Source organism: Terrapene carolina, unplaced genomic scaffold (genome assembly GCF_002925995.2).
Source record: "Terrapene carolina triunguis isolate 2854851 unplaced genomic scaffold, T_m_triunguis-2.0 Scaffold131, whole genome shotgun sequence".
NCBI lineage: Eukaryota > Metazoa > Chordata > Testudines > Emydidae > Terrapene > Terrapene triunguis.
In genome coordinates, this window is record NW_020664482.1 from 38,749,873 (window position 1) to 38,763,479 (window position 13,607).

At 50.9% G+C, this 13,607-nt stretch overlaps 1 protein-coding gene across 1 annotated transcript; it reads left to right on the plus strand.

Annotated features, from left to right (window-relative positions):
- Positions 1-2,143: 2,143 nt before the first annotated feature.
- Positions 2,144-11,942, plus strand: CNGA2 (cyclic nucleotide gated channel subunit alpha 2). Its single transcript, XM_024197935.2, has 6 exons — positions 2,144-2,256; positions 4,160-4,270; positions 4,934-5,107; positions 8,275-8,382; positions 9,323-9,429; positions 10,519-11,942. The coding sequence occupies exons 1-6, from the start codon at positions 2,144-2,146 to the stop codon at positions 11,940-11,942; spliced, it is 2,037 nt and encodes a 678-aa protein (XP_024053703.1).
- Positions 11,943-13,607: the final 1,665 nt, after the last annotated feature.

The following is a 13,607-nucleotide window of genomic DNA, read 5'->3' on the forward strand; positions in this document are numbered from 1 at the left end:
TTGCTGGGCAAACTTCCGGGCTGTTGTGCTGCCCTGCGGGTCAGGTTTCTTTGTAAGCAAACAGGTACCAGGTGCTGCTAGCCCTGGCTGCAAGACTGGCCTTCAGCAGCGCCTCGGTGACAGGGTAGCTTTGACTTTCTTCCCTGCTTGGAGTCTTCTGCTTCCATAACTATTGAGTATTCACAAGGGGGCGGGGGGCTGAAGGAGCTGCTCCTCCCTGCACGCTCCCTCTGGGGGGCCTCATTACCTTGCTGAGGTTGCAGCCCCTAGAGCAGCTGGCACCTGTTGTTAGGGCAGTGCTTGATGTTGATGCCGTCACCCTGGTAACGGTGCAAAGATTAGAGCTAGTGCGAGAGCATCTTTCCACTCGCACAGCACAGTGAAGGGCCATGAGGGAGGGGGACTGGGGAAGGGAGGGAGGCATGGAAGAAGCAGAGTGGAGCAAAAGGGGATGGGGGAAGGGAGGAAGAGAGAGACGCAGAGATTAAGGAAGAGAAAAATGGGGAGAAATAGGGAAAGATCAGGACAGAGAGGAGACAATTTTCCCTCTGCCTAATGTGATCTCTCTGTACGCATACACACTTGCACCCTTGTCAGGAGATGCATGTGCTTTTAAAAGATGGTCAGAAGACCGCTCCCAGCCATGTCCCATGAGTCAGGCTAGTAAGTGTGGTTCTTGCTAGACTACAGATGGGGAAACTGCCAAGCACAGAGATTAAATACTTTGCTGATGGCCCCTTGGGGAGTCTAGAACCCAGACTTCCAGTTTCCAGCCCCGTGGGTTAACCCCAAGCCTGCATGTGGATAGTACACAATGAGATTTATTCACAAAACCATGGTTTGTGATAGCCGCCTGTGAGGATGAAATTAGGGTTGCCGACTTTCTAATGGCACAAAACCGAACACCCCTGCCCCGCCCCTTCCCTGAGGCCTTCCCCTGCCCCTTCTCTGAGGCCCTGCCCCTGCTCGCTCCATCCCCACTCCCTCCATCGCTCACTCTCCCCCACCCTCACTCCCTTTCACCGGGCTGGGGCAGGGAGTTGGGGTGTGGGAGGGGGTGAGGGCTCCGGCTGGGGGTGCGGGCTCTGGGGTGGGGCTGGGAATGAGGGGTTTGGGGTGCAGGAGAGGGCTCCAGGCTGGGGCAGGGGACTGAGGTGCAGGGGGTATGGGCTCTGGGCTGGGGGTGTGGGCTCTGGGTGGGGCCAGAAATGAGGGGCTCAGGGTGCGGGATGGGACTCCGGGCTGGGAGTTGGTGTGTGTGTGTGGGGGTAAGGACTCCGGCTGGGGATGTGGGCTCTGGGGTGGGGCTGGGGATGAAGGGTTTGGGGTGCAGGAGGGGGATCAGGGCTGGGGTAAGATGTTGGAGTTGGGGTGTGTATATGGGACGCAGGCTCCGGAAGGGAGTTTGGATGTGGGAGGGGACTCGGGGCAGTGGTTTGGAGTGCGGGAGAGGGTTTGGAGTTCGGGGTTCCGGTGGCACTTAACACGGCTCCCAGGAAGCAACCGCCAGGTCCCTGCAGCCCATAGGCGTGTGGGCGGCCAGGGAGGCTCTGCGCGCAGCCCTCGTGCCTGCAGGCGCCACCCCCGCAGCTCCTACTGGTCGCGGTTCCTGGCCAATGGGAGCTGTGGAGCCGGCACTGGGGTAGAGGCAGCACATGGAGCCTTCATGGCTGGCCATGCGCCTAGGGGCCACAAGGAGCTGGCGGCCGCTTCCAGGAGCTGCGCGGAGCTAGGGCAGGCAGGGAGCCTGCCTTAGCCCCGGGCCCCTGCTGCACCGCCAACTGGACTTCTAAAGGCCCGCCAGAGTCCCTGTTCGACCGGGCATTCCAGTAAAAAACCAGACACCTGGCAATCCTAGATTAAATGCATTGTGGGTAATTTTCATCTTCCTCCAGTAGAGGCCACTGCTGGAGGCAGAATGGGGAATGCCCTTTTGTATGATCCGGGTCAGCAAAGCCTTTGTTCTTGGATGCATCCTCTTCCAACAGCAGAAGCCTTCACGAGTGCTGTGTACAGGGGGTGGGGGACAGCCCTGCACGGGATGTGATATGTGTGTGCCATATATCTTTCAGCTCTTAGTTATTTTCTGCTCTTTCCTGCTTCCTGGGGCAGGGTTCATGCCGGCGGCTTTCTCACATGGAGGATGAAGGGACAGAGTAATGGTCTGAAGAATTCGCCTGCCAGCCGCCCCCCCCGCTTGTCCGTCACAACCAGTACTGAAGATGATCCGGAGCGGACTGAGCTCAGCCCCACCAGGTCAGGCTGCTCTCCAGTTTGGAACAGGAACGGTTTGCTAGAGAAGGGGAGTCTATTAGTAGGGGTGAAAGGACAGGTGGGCCTCAGACTCCTTCGGGAGGTATCTGGCCCTCTCAGGCATGGCATAATAGAGGGATCTGGACAGCACAACCCAGCTCCAGGGGAACTTAAACTGAAAGCAACCAGAGTGGTATAGGGAACCTCTAGTCGATATGGGAAAAGTGTGTGTGTGAAGGCGTGTCCTGGACACCCAGTTTTGAAGGGGGAGCAGAGCTATTCTGCTGGCTCAGCTTGGCAGGCAGACCAGATAGTGTCTTGTTAATGCTGCTCCTGAAGATAAAGGCTGAGTCGCTTTCTCTCAGGCCAGAGAGTGGTGGGTCCTGCAGGAAGAATCCAGGTAGGAGCCTGAGGGATACAGCTTAGATTTGGAGTTCCAGTCTTGGCTGAGGCATTGGGCAGATCCCAGGAAGGCTCTGTCTGGGTCAGGCAATGCCCACAGTATGTGCCCTGTGTTAGAAAAGGGTGCAGACACCACCTACTTAAAATGTATTGGAGCTTTGGGGAATGCCCCTGAGAGATCCCAACCTCTCCTACTGTAGTCAATAACATTGAAGGTGCTATCTGTCTTAGATACTTATATGCCCCCATTGAAATAGTAACAAGTTAGTCAGATTCAATACCTATACACACTGATGCCCAAGAACAGTTCGGTGAGAGAAGAAAGTAAGACCTAGTTACAGAGCGGGAATACCTGTTACTTTGCTCCACAGGGAACGTTCAGCTCCAAATTACTACTGAGAAAGCCCAAGCTTTAGATGCACAAGGACGGTAGTTTTATATGGACGTGAGCCCGGGCACTGACTAAGAAGGAAGAAAGATGCTAATTACCTTTGAAAATGAAGTGTTGAGATGAATTTTGGGGCCAGTAAGGGAGACTGACACATGCAGAAGCTCTAACAGGGACCTGCGCGAGGTCTATGGACCAAGAATAGTAAATGTAGTGAAGAAGCCCCAATGATTTCAGTGGGCAGGGCACATGGTTAGGATGCTGGAAGGCAGGCGGCTGAGCTTGTTGTGGTGTGCAGCCTGGTGGCCGACCTAGCGGAAGATGGAGAGTGGTGGGGGCAAACTGTGAGAGCAGCCAAGGACCTCTGTGCTCTGTAGAGCCAGGGAGGAAGAGTAACAATAATATGCTAGTATCTGAGAACTACATAATCATTAATGTAGTTACCCTCGCAGACGTCTGCGAGGCAGGGCAGTGCAGTTATCCCTATTGTACAGATGGGAACTGAGGCACGGAAGGCTAAGTGACTTACCCAGGATCACATCAGCTGTCTCTGGAGGAGCAAGGACTTGAACTCCTGTCCCCTGAATCACAGGCTAGCACCCTAATCATTGGACCATCCTCCCTCTCAGAATCAGGGCTTTAGCAGTGAACACATACCCCAGGGGTTGGTGAAACCAGTGAGTATCCAAAGGGAAATCCAGACCTCGCTGTGCAAGTAGCCTGGTCACTTTACTCCAGCTCCTCCTGGACACCCACCCTATTCTCCACCGAAAGCCAGGTGGGCTCACGTGCTTGGAGGGGAACACTGAGGAGATGATATTACCATGAGCAACCTCTTTAGGCTGAGTGGAGGAAATCAAGGATTGCAATAACAGAGAGGATCCCTCCTTGCTTTGTTCTAGCACAGATGGATGAGGGGAAGTCCATGTCTAAATGAACATGGGGACCCTAGGCAATCGCACATGTCAAGGAGCAGAGGGCTGGGAAGCGGGAGGGCAGGATCTTGATGATGTCAGGTCTCTTCTCTTCTTCCCTCAGGGTCTAGTTCATCTAACGTAACTGGTGGTGGACACCGAGCAAGCAGAGAGTTATCTGATCTCTTTTTTTCTTCTGCAGAGCCCTGTCTGCAGGTGATGACGCCTCCTCGGAGCTGCAGAGGGTGGCTGCGTTGGACAATGCAGATCAGCCAGACCGCTCCACCTTCCAAGGGAGAGGAGCTCTGTCCAGGTACTTGTGCCTGTAGAATGTAGCCAGGCGTGGGATGAAGGGATGAGCACTGAGTACTGTTCAACCACCACTGCTTTTGCAGGGCTGTGTGGGGTTCCAAATGACCAGCATGTTCGGGCCCAGCTGCTCTGTGCTTACAAAGTGAAGTATTAACCTGTCACCTCTGACAAATCCTTTTCCAGCTGCACTGGGCCAAGTGGGCTCTTTTACAACTGTGGCCTTTTCATTCATCCCCTGAAGAGGTGACATTTTCCTGGCTTAGGGCCTAATCCTGTGCTGAGCTGAGCTCCCTCCTGTCTTGCTGCATTCAGTGGGAGTTGGGGACATTTGGCACCACACCGGATCCCATTGGCTTTACAGGGGCTGAAGATCTTGGATTCAGACTTGCTGGTTTCTGTACAGGTTCACCTGGCATGCAATAAGTGTGTCCAGCTGTGTGGAGGGCTAGAATGCCGAGACAGTGAGCCCAGGGGACTGGAGGGTGCTCATGCTGTATGTCCATGGTTTAGAATGGGCATTTGGCTTAGGTGTGCACAGTCCACCAGCACCCATGCAGCTGCATTTGGGACCACACAGAGACACCTATGAACAACGTGCTGGCTGGGAATGTGTTTTCTGTCATGGCACAGACTCCTGACTCTGGCTTCTTCTCTCCCTGGCCAGGATAGTCCGGCTGGTCGTGGTGCTCAGAGACTGGGCTAACAAAGGCTTGCGGGAGGAGGAGCAAAGGCCAGACTCGTTTCTTGAGCGGTTCCACGGGCCGGAGCTCCAGACGGTGACTGAAGGAGATGGCAACGCCCAAGGGGACCAAGAAAACGATGGCAGCAAGCGTAAAAAGTAGAGTTTTTTCTCTCTAAAACGTCTTGGCAGAAAGGGAAATGTTTCTTGTATGTGGTAGACCTCTTCCCCCCCACCCTCTGGGCTCCTCTCTCCCACGATGAAGGGGGCTAAGCGATTTGATTGTGTGCCCTGATACAAGCAGGACGGTTGCATGAACTAGAGGTGACTGGGGTCACCATGCTGTGCTATGTCAGAGGACCAGACCCAGCTCGGTTAACTCTGTTTCTGAACAGTTTGGTATCAGTGTGTTCACTGTCTGGAAGCTGGTGCTTGCCCCTGGTAGGGGAAGTGTATACAAGTTTTTGCCCGATCCATTGCCCAGACTGGGCACCTGCACCTATAGTTGGTGCGTACCCTTTACTCACTGTCTAGTCTCACATACCATCCCTGATTCTGTACTAGACCCTTATACTAATCACTTATCTCTGCAACAGTGCGCACAGCTGGCACATCCTGATCACAGGGTCTCAAAGCACTTTATAAAGGTCTGTAAGTTGTAGTGTCCCCATTTTGTAGAAGGGAAAAACTAAGGCTTATAGCACTGGTTTGCTATCTTTTCCATACGGTGGCCCCCTTTTCTATACCAGGACCCCCTTCTGATCTAGCCAAGACCACTCTTCCATGTCGCAATATGGGAAGGCAGTGTGGCTGTTCATGATCCCCTGACTGAGAGCCCCTGGTTTTGAGTGTTTAAGCTCAAATCGGAAGTCTGAGGCAGAGTTTGAAATGGTCTCTAGGCTCCCAGCTCCCCAACCCAAACTGCAGCTATTAGGCCCAGCTACCTCTCATCAGCAGTAGCTCCTTCCAGGAGGAACTCCCCGGGGGATTTTGACAAAGTGAGTGAATCACTCAGCTGATGCTGTATTTGCAAGTCTTGTTTCATCATCTGCAGGAGAGGAAGGGAAGTGTGTTCCTTGCCCAAGCCTTCTGCCAGAACATACTTTGTGAGGGCTAGTTCTCTAAAAGGCTCTTTCAAATCCAGTCCTTTCATCTGCTCTACACACACTCACATAGTGAAAAACAGTAACCTGGCTTTTCTTCCTCTCTATAATTAAAGGGCAAAGCTCATTGACTAGTCTGGACCCCTCCATTATAAATGGTAATTAGAACACTGAGAAATGCTTGTTTTCTGCAGGAGAAAAATATCAGAGGCTTGTATCTGAGACTTTAATAGCCAGAGAAGAAAATGTTCTACCCTGTGAGGTTAAGGGTATCTTGTTAATTATCAGAGGCAATAGGCTTAGAACTCGAATACAGAGAGATGGAATTGGAGTATATTCTGAAGGGGTACAGTGAGGTTCTTCAACCAGAATGAGCTCTGGACAGGGGGCTGCCACCTTGCTGAGGTTTGGCTTGCAGGCAAAATCTGTCTGCATCTGCTTGTTGTGGTGCAACAAAATGTCACCATAATGTTATACGACAGGATGGCAAAGACGGTGGTTGTTACATGTTTGCTAGCCTGAAGTTATGTGGGGCCATTACTCCATTTGAGGATTTGTAAATTCAGGATGGTCCCACAAAATTCAGGATGGGTTCCCTGGCCACCTGGTGCACACAGGGATGACTAAGGGTGGGGGTTTCCCATTTCCATCATTCTATAGGGAGAAATAGCTCATTGACCAGCGATTGGGGACAGAGATCAATCCACTACCTGTCATGACATTGTCACTAATGTGATGTTGTGACGCAGCATTTCGGCATCCTCATGCAATTATTTCCCCTTGGGGCTGACCGATCCATGATGAATACCAGGGGTTCATAGAGCAAAATGGCATCTTCCATACATCGTGACCCTGCAGGCCCCATACGCAATGTGCGGAGCAAAATGGTGTTCTCCACACTCGGGGTGCTGGAACAATTTTGTATAGTCGGGGTGCTGAGAGCCATTGAACCAAACTGTAAACCCTGTGTATGATGGAAACCACTTCAAGCCAGGGGATGTGGCAGCACCCCTAGTTCCAGCACCTATGTCCACACTAGGGATCAGTGCAACCCCATCTGCTGATGGCACAACCTCATTTGGGGTCATGACCCACAGTTTGGGAGCTGGTGGCTTAGCTGCCTCTGAGATCAGCTATGTGATGTGCTGACACAGTAGAAGACAGTCTGTTTCTCTGAAAACACTTGACCCATTTTTAGAGCCATGTTGAACAACCACCGTTGTTGTGGCCCTACCAAAACCGTGTGAGAATCTGCTCTCCAGGCTTTGCCAAATGCATTATTCCTAAAGCTTGGTGCGTTCCTGCTGACGATGCCTGTGCTGTGCAAAACCAGAGGCATAAACAGAAGGCCAGAAGATGCTGGTTTTGAAGGTGGCAGAAGCAGCACTGGAGGGTGAGGGAACTGGCAATTGCCAAATGGAAAACAGTAAAATTTGTTGGGAAATGAGTTGTTTTCTATTTCTGGGCAGGATTTTTGTAAACTCAAAGGCTGTGGGGAATTTTGTCCTCTTGGCACAGAGTGAAAGAGAGACAAGCCTATCAGTTCGGAAGCAGAGTTTCTGTCCCCTCTCTCCTCCAGTGAAATCTAGCAATTGCAGCACACACATCTTACTGCTCAGTCCCTAGATAAGCAGGATCAAATGCTTGGGAACAGTTCAAAGGCTGGACCCAGCGATTTAGTGAGCAGACTGCAGGCAGCATAGAGCAGAACAGAAATGGCAATTCCATAGTACTAGCTGCCACAGCAACCCCTTTCCTTCCTTAGTGTGGCACCCTGTATGCCCCTAAACTGCATGGACATGCATTTCACTCTGCCCTAATCAATATAGAGTTATAAACTATCTCAGAGCTGTATCTATTATACTGACACAAACTGTCCCAGCATTCTATATGAGAGAGCATGTTGTCTAGTGGTGGCAACAGCAGCTTGGAAATCAAATTCCTGATTCTGCCACTGACTTGCTGGGTGACATTGGGCAAGTCAGTTCGCCGCTCTGTGCCTCAGTTTCCCCATCTGTAAATTGAGTGAGCTCATTTTTTCCTACTGCAAAGGGGTGTTGGGTGGGGGATGGTTAACTGAGAAACCTTGGCAGGTGCTTAGTGCTCTTTAGATGGAAGGGGCTCAGTGCTTGATATAATTAAACCAAACTGTAATTGATGCTGCTTGTGCCGTTAACCACATGCAGTCTCCGACACCCTAGTTGCCTCGGTTTCTATTTTCAGGAAGAAATGGGAGCTCTTTGTGGTGGATCCTGCTGGAGACTGGTATTACCACTGGCTGCTTGTCATTGCAGTGCCCGTCCTTTACAACTGGTGTTTACTTGTGGCAAGGTGAGTAGGGAGCATTCCAGGGCAACTCTGTTCTGTAACCCTTCCACCACCGTAGATGCCATCTCTGAGACCAGCATCAGCCAAGTGAAATCTGCCTTATGTTTGTTTCTGAGGCTGCTTGCCACTGGGTGGCTGGCCCATTCAAAGGGAGGGAGGGCTCGGCCCACCTGTGATACAGCTGATTTGCCTCCTGGGGCAGAGAGGATGAATTAGATCATGTGAGAGGTGGTCATGTGTCTAAATTGGAGGTGTGCTGGGGGGAAGCAGTGGCCAGTAGACAGCTGGAGGGCGGTGACTGCAGAGTGAAGTTGCAGGAAGAGTGTCTCCTGCAGTGGTCCCTCTGGGAGGGAGTTGTGGCTGGGTAGAAAGCCCTGGTTGGAAGTTTTGCTTTCCTTTTGGGGAGAAGGCAAAGAAAGCAGGCCAGGCCTTGCATCTTGTCCAGCGGCTCTGAGAGCAGTAAGAGACGGTACCTTGGGGAGGTGGGGTGGTGCCAGGAGTAAGGCCAGGGTGGAAATCTTTTTGGGTTCATTTTTGAACTTTATGCTAATAAACCAGACCCCCAGAAAGGCTGCCATATTTTTCTGTTATGGCTCTGGAAAGGCAGAGCCACTTCCATCTAGGTTAGCTGCATGTGCTGGGTTGGTAACAACTGAGTGTGGGGTGGTGGAGTGGCATTATGCTGTTGCGTGTGGGAGGCAGTTTCAGTAGCATTACTGCTTAGCTTAGTGGAGAGCAGATGTCGCAGACATGATGGACTTAATTTCCGAGGAGCGAGGGAATGGCTGGCAATTGTCAGAGATCCGCCCTGGTGGCCACTGGGACACCATAGCCTATAGGAACCCAGTATCTGCCTTTGTTCCGTATAGGTGATGGGGTTGAGTTGGTTTCGGTATCTTGATAACGCCCCCCCCCCAATTACTGCCATGTGCTTCTCCTGCAGAGCCTGTTTCAGTGACCTCCAGAGGGACTACTGGATCCATTGGCTGGTGCTGGACTATGTCTCAGACTGTATCTACGTCGCCGATATTGTCATTCGGCTGCGCACAGGTGAGCAGAAGAGGCAGCCTAGCCTGGGAAGGGTTTGTTTTAATGTTATCACCTGAGATTTGATATAAGCTGTGAGGGGCTGGCCTGATCTGGGGCTCCTTTAGGAGGAGTGGCTTAATCCAGTGGTTCTCAACCAGGGGTACATGCACCCCCTGGAAGACATCTGCGTACCCCCAAGGGTACATCAACTCATCTAGATATTTGCCTAGTTTTACAACAGGCTACATACAAAGCACTAGCAAAGTCAGTGCAAACTAAAATTTCATACAGACAATGACTTGTTTATATGGCTCTATACACTGAAATGTAAGTACAATATTTATATTCCAATTGATTTATTTATTTTATAATTCTATGGTAAAAATAAACCAGTAAGCAATTGTTCAGTACTAGTGTGCTGTGACACTTTTGTGTTTTGGTGTTTGATTTTGTAAGCAAGTAGTTTTTAAGTGAGATGAAGTTGGGGATACACAAGGCAAATCAGACTCCTGAAAGGGGTACAGTAGTCTGGAAAGGTTGAGAGCCACTGGCTTAGTGTTAGCTGGCAGGAAACGGCTTCTGGAGAAAGAATCTCATTAAAAGCTCTGTAAAATAGACTAAGTTTCAAAATGAAAGATTCATCATCCACAGCTTTTAACTTCACCTATGAATAATTGTACAAAATTACCCACATGACCATTAGTGTTCGGGCACAGCTTTAGGTCTATGTCTCTGGTTTGGTATCTGTTAAGTTAATGAGTAATCTAAATGGAAAAACGGTAGAATTTAATGTTCCCAGAACGTAGCTGGCTGCTTTGCAATTTCTGTCTGTCACTGAAGAGCTCTGATCTAATTCACTATATGCAGGGCGGAAACATCAGTATGTCCTCCTATCTCTGTGTCATCAGAGTAAATCCCTAAGTAATACCTTTTTGTGGCTTTTTCCAGATGATGCATTTGAGGGCTGGCAAAGGCTTGTAGCCTGAGCAGATCAGGCGGAATTAGAAATATTTTAATTACTATATGTGTATGTTGGTTGAATGCAACCCCAAGGCCAGGAGAACAAACATATCTGAGCCAGAATAATTCTTCCTCTTGTTTCTCTGGTAGGTTTTTTGGAACAGGGTCTGCTGGTCAGGGACCCGAAGAAGCTACGGGATAACTACATCACCACCTTACAATTCAAGCTGGATGTCCTCTCCATCTTGCCAACAGACCTGGCCTACCTTGCAGTGGGATTACATCAGCCTGAACTACGCTTCAACCGGCTGCTGCACTTCTCCCGCATGTTTGAGTTCTTCGACCGGACCGAGACCAGAACCAGCTATCCAAATATCTTCAGGATCAGCAACCTGGTTCTCTACATCCTGATAATCATCCATTGGAACGCCTGTATTTACTATGCCATCTCCAAGGCCATTGGGTTTGGGACGGACACCTGGGTGTACCCCAATATCACCGACCCTGAGTATGGCTATCTCGCCAGAGAATATGTCTACTGCCTCTACTGGTCCACTCTGACCCTGACCACCATTGGGGAGACCCCACCCCCGGAGCGCGACGAGGAGTACCTCTTTGTCATTGTCGACTTCCTCATTGGTGTCCTGATCTTCGCCACCATCGTGGGGAATGTGGGCTCCATGATCTCCAACATGAATGCCACCAGGGCAGAGTTCCAGGCCAAGATAGATGCTATCAAGCACTACATGCAATTCCGCAAGGTCAGCAGGCACATGGAGGCCAAAGTTATCAAGTGGTTCGACTACCTGTGGACCAACAAGAAGGCTGTGGATGAGCGTGAGGTCCTCAAGAACCTCCCTGACAAGCTGAGGGCAGAGATTGCCATCAATGTCCACCTGGAGACTTTGAAGAAGGTGAGAATCTTCCAGGACTGTGAGGCTGGTCTGCTGGTGGAGCTAGTGCTGAAGCTTCGACCACAGGTTTTCAGCCCAGGAGATTACATTTGCCGGAAGGGGGACATTGGCAAGGAGATGTACATCATCAAGGAAGGAAAGCTGGCTGTGGTGGCAGACGATGGTGTGACCCAGTACGCTTTACTCACCGCAGGAAGCTGCTTTGGCGAGATCAGCATCCTCAACATCAAAGGGAGCAAAATGGGCAACCGGCGCACGGCCAACATCCGAAGCCTTGGCTACTCAGATCTCTTCTGCCTGTCGAAGGACGACTTGATGGAAGCTGTGACCGAGTACCCTGATGCCAAGCGGGTCCTGGAGGAGCGTGGCCGGGAGATCCTGATCAAGGAAGGGCTTCTGGATGAGTCTGCGGCCGCAGAGAGCTCGGAAGGGAAGGACACTGAGCAGAAGCTTGAGAGGCTGGAGTCCCACCTGGACACGCTGCACACCCGTTTTGCCCGGCTCCTGACTGAGTACAATGCTGCCCAGCTGAAGCTCAAACAGCGCATCACTGTCTTGGAGTCCAGGGTAAAGCAGTACAACCAGGAGGAATTCTTCTCCGACAGCTCAGACAGCCCTCTGGAGGAAGAAGCAGCAGCTAAATCCAAAGGACAGGAGTGAGGGCCACAGATGTCAGCTCTGGCTGTGTGTGGACGGTGCTGAGATGGTATTTCCAGGAACGCATTGCTCCCACTGCCTTATATGAGACTTATCTCGAACCCATAGAAGTGCTGCTGCTGGCCTTGGATGGCTGGGAACTGAGTAGAGAGCAGTCAGGTGACTCCAGTAGCTCTCACTCAGGTTTATCTCTCTCCTTGCTGCCTTTATCCAAGACCTCACAGATCAGTAAAAGCACAAGACTGACCTCTGCTGCTGCTAACATTTCCTTCGAGCTCATGCAGGGAGCCTGCTGTCCTCTTTCTGGCCTTAGAGACTGGGACTCCATTAACTCAGCGCCTTGTATGTAGGAGTCAGTGAGGACTTCTGGGCCCTGGCATTGCCTAGGTGGGGGTGCATAAGCATTGATGTAGTCAGAGATCTTCACTTCTCCCTTTTTTGATGGGGCTGGTGAGGAGGATGCCCTTTATTATCTCATGGGAATGCTGGTCCTTCTAAACCGCAAGGGAGAAACGGAAGCATAAACCAGATGCTCATTAATGTATTTTGGTATCTGCTTTTATAACACACACACACACTGTTATGTAAATACTTCTTTTCCAGTGTCTGAATCCATATGTTCAAGAGACTAAAACCTGATTGTGGGGGGAGGGGGAAATGCAGCCCAAGCCCTATCTGTCTGCAAATGGAATGTCTTCTGGTTCAACGTAGCCCTGTAGATCAGACTCACGATAGCCCTGAACAGGAGATGATGGCAGAGGATGGTGGAGATAGGAGAAACCTATTCCCTACCTTACCAGGCTGTATTTTCCTGTATGAACATCTTACTTAGTAGGCAGAAACACTCTTGTGTGTATTTAGTACTTGCTTCATGAGGTTGAGGAGCAATTTTCCTGGATGCATTTTCCTAGGTCATGCTTTCCTGGAGAATGGCCTTTTGCTAGGCATTCTGTTCCCGAACCGCTGGGTACAGCGGCAGCTTGAATTTTACTTGGGCTAGAGAAGCCTCGGGTGACGTTAGCAGTGTGCTTGGGGCTGACAGCACCTGTTCCTTTAGGTGCAAAAATAAGAAACTCCCCCCCCCCCTCTGCTCTTTAATCATGTACCAGGGATGCATGTTCTAAAGACACAAAGCTGTGGCAAGACCCAACTACCTGCCTTTTGTTTACAGTGGGTAACTCATAGGGTGTTAGCAGAGCCCATGTATTTTTCTACATGATATTCCCCTTTGCCAAGCAGCAGTAGGTGTCAGGGCTTTGCAGTTCCGTTTGGAGGAGGAATTGGTGACCCAGGGTCAGGGGATGAAATGTTGGTCCCCTTGAGGACTATGGCAAAACACCTGTTGACTTCACTGGGGCTGGGATTTCACCCCTCGTGTATTCTTGGAGTAACTGTTTATTTACTAGCTGTTTCCTTGGTCACAAACAGCAGCCAGGCAACTCCCTCTTGCAGCAACCTCACCTCTGCTCTGTCCGTGAGAAGCAGCTGTGCGTGGCCTCTGCCTCTCTTAGAATCTTGCTGCTTTAAACGCCATTCCCTGCTCTGCCTCAGCTCCTGAGCTTCAGCTGGGAAATCCCCTAATTCAAGCTCCTCACGTGGGACCACACGGCCTTCAAGGGTGAGCCTGGGCACCAACCCTGCTTAGGGAAAGCTGCTTTGTGATACAAA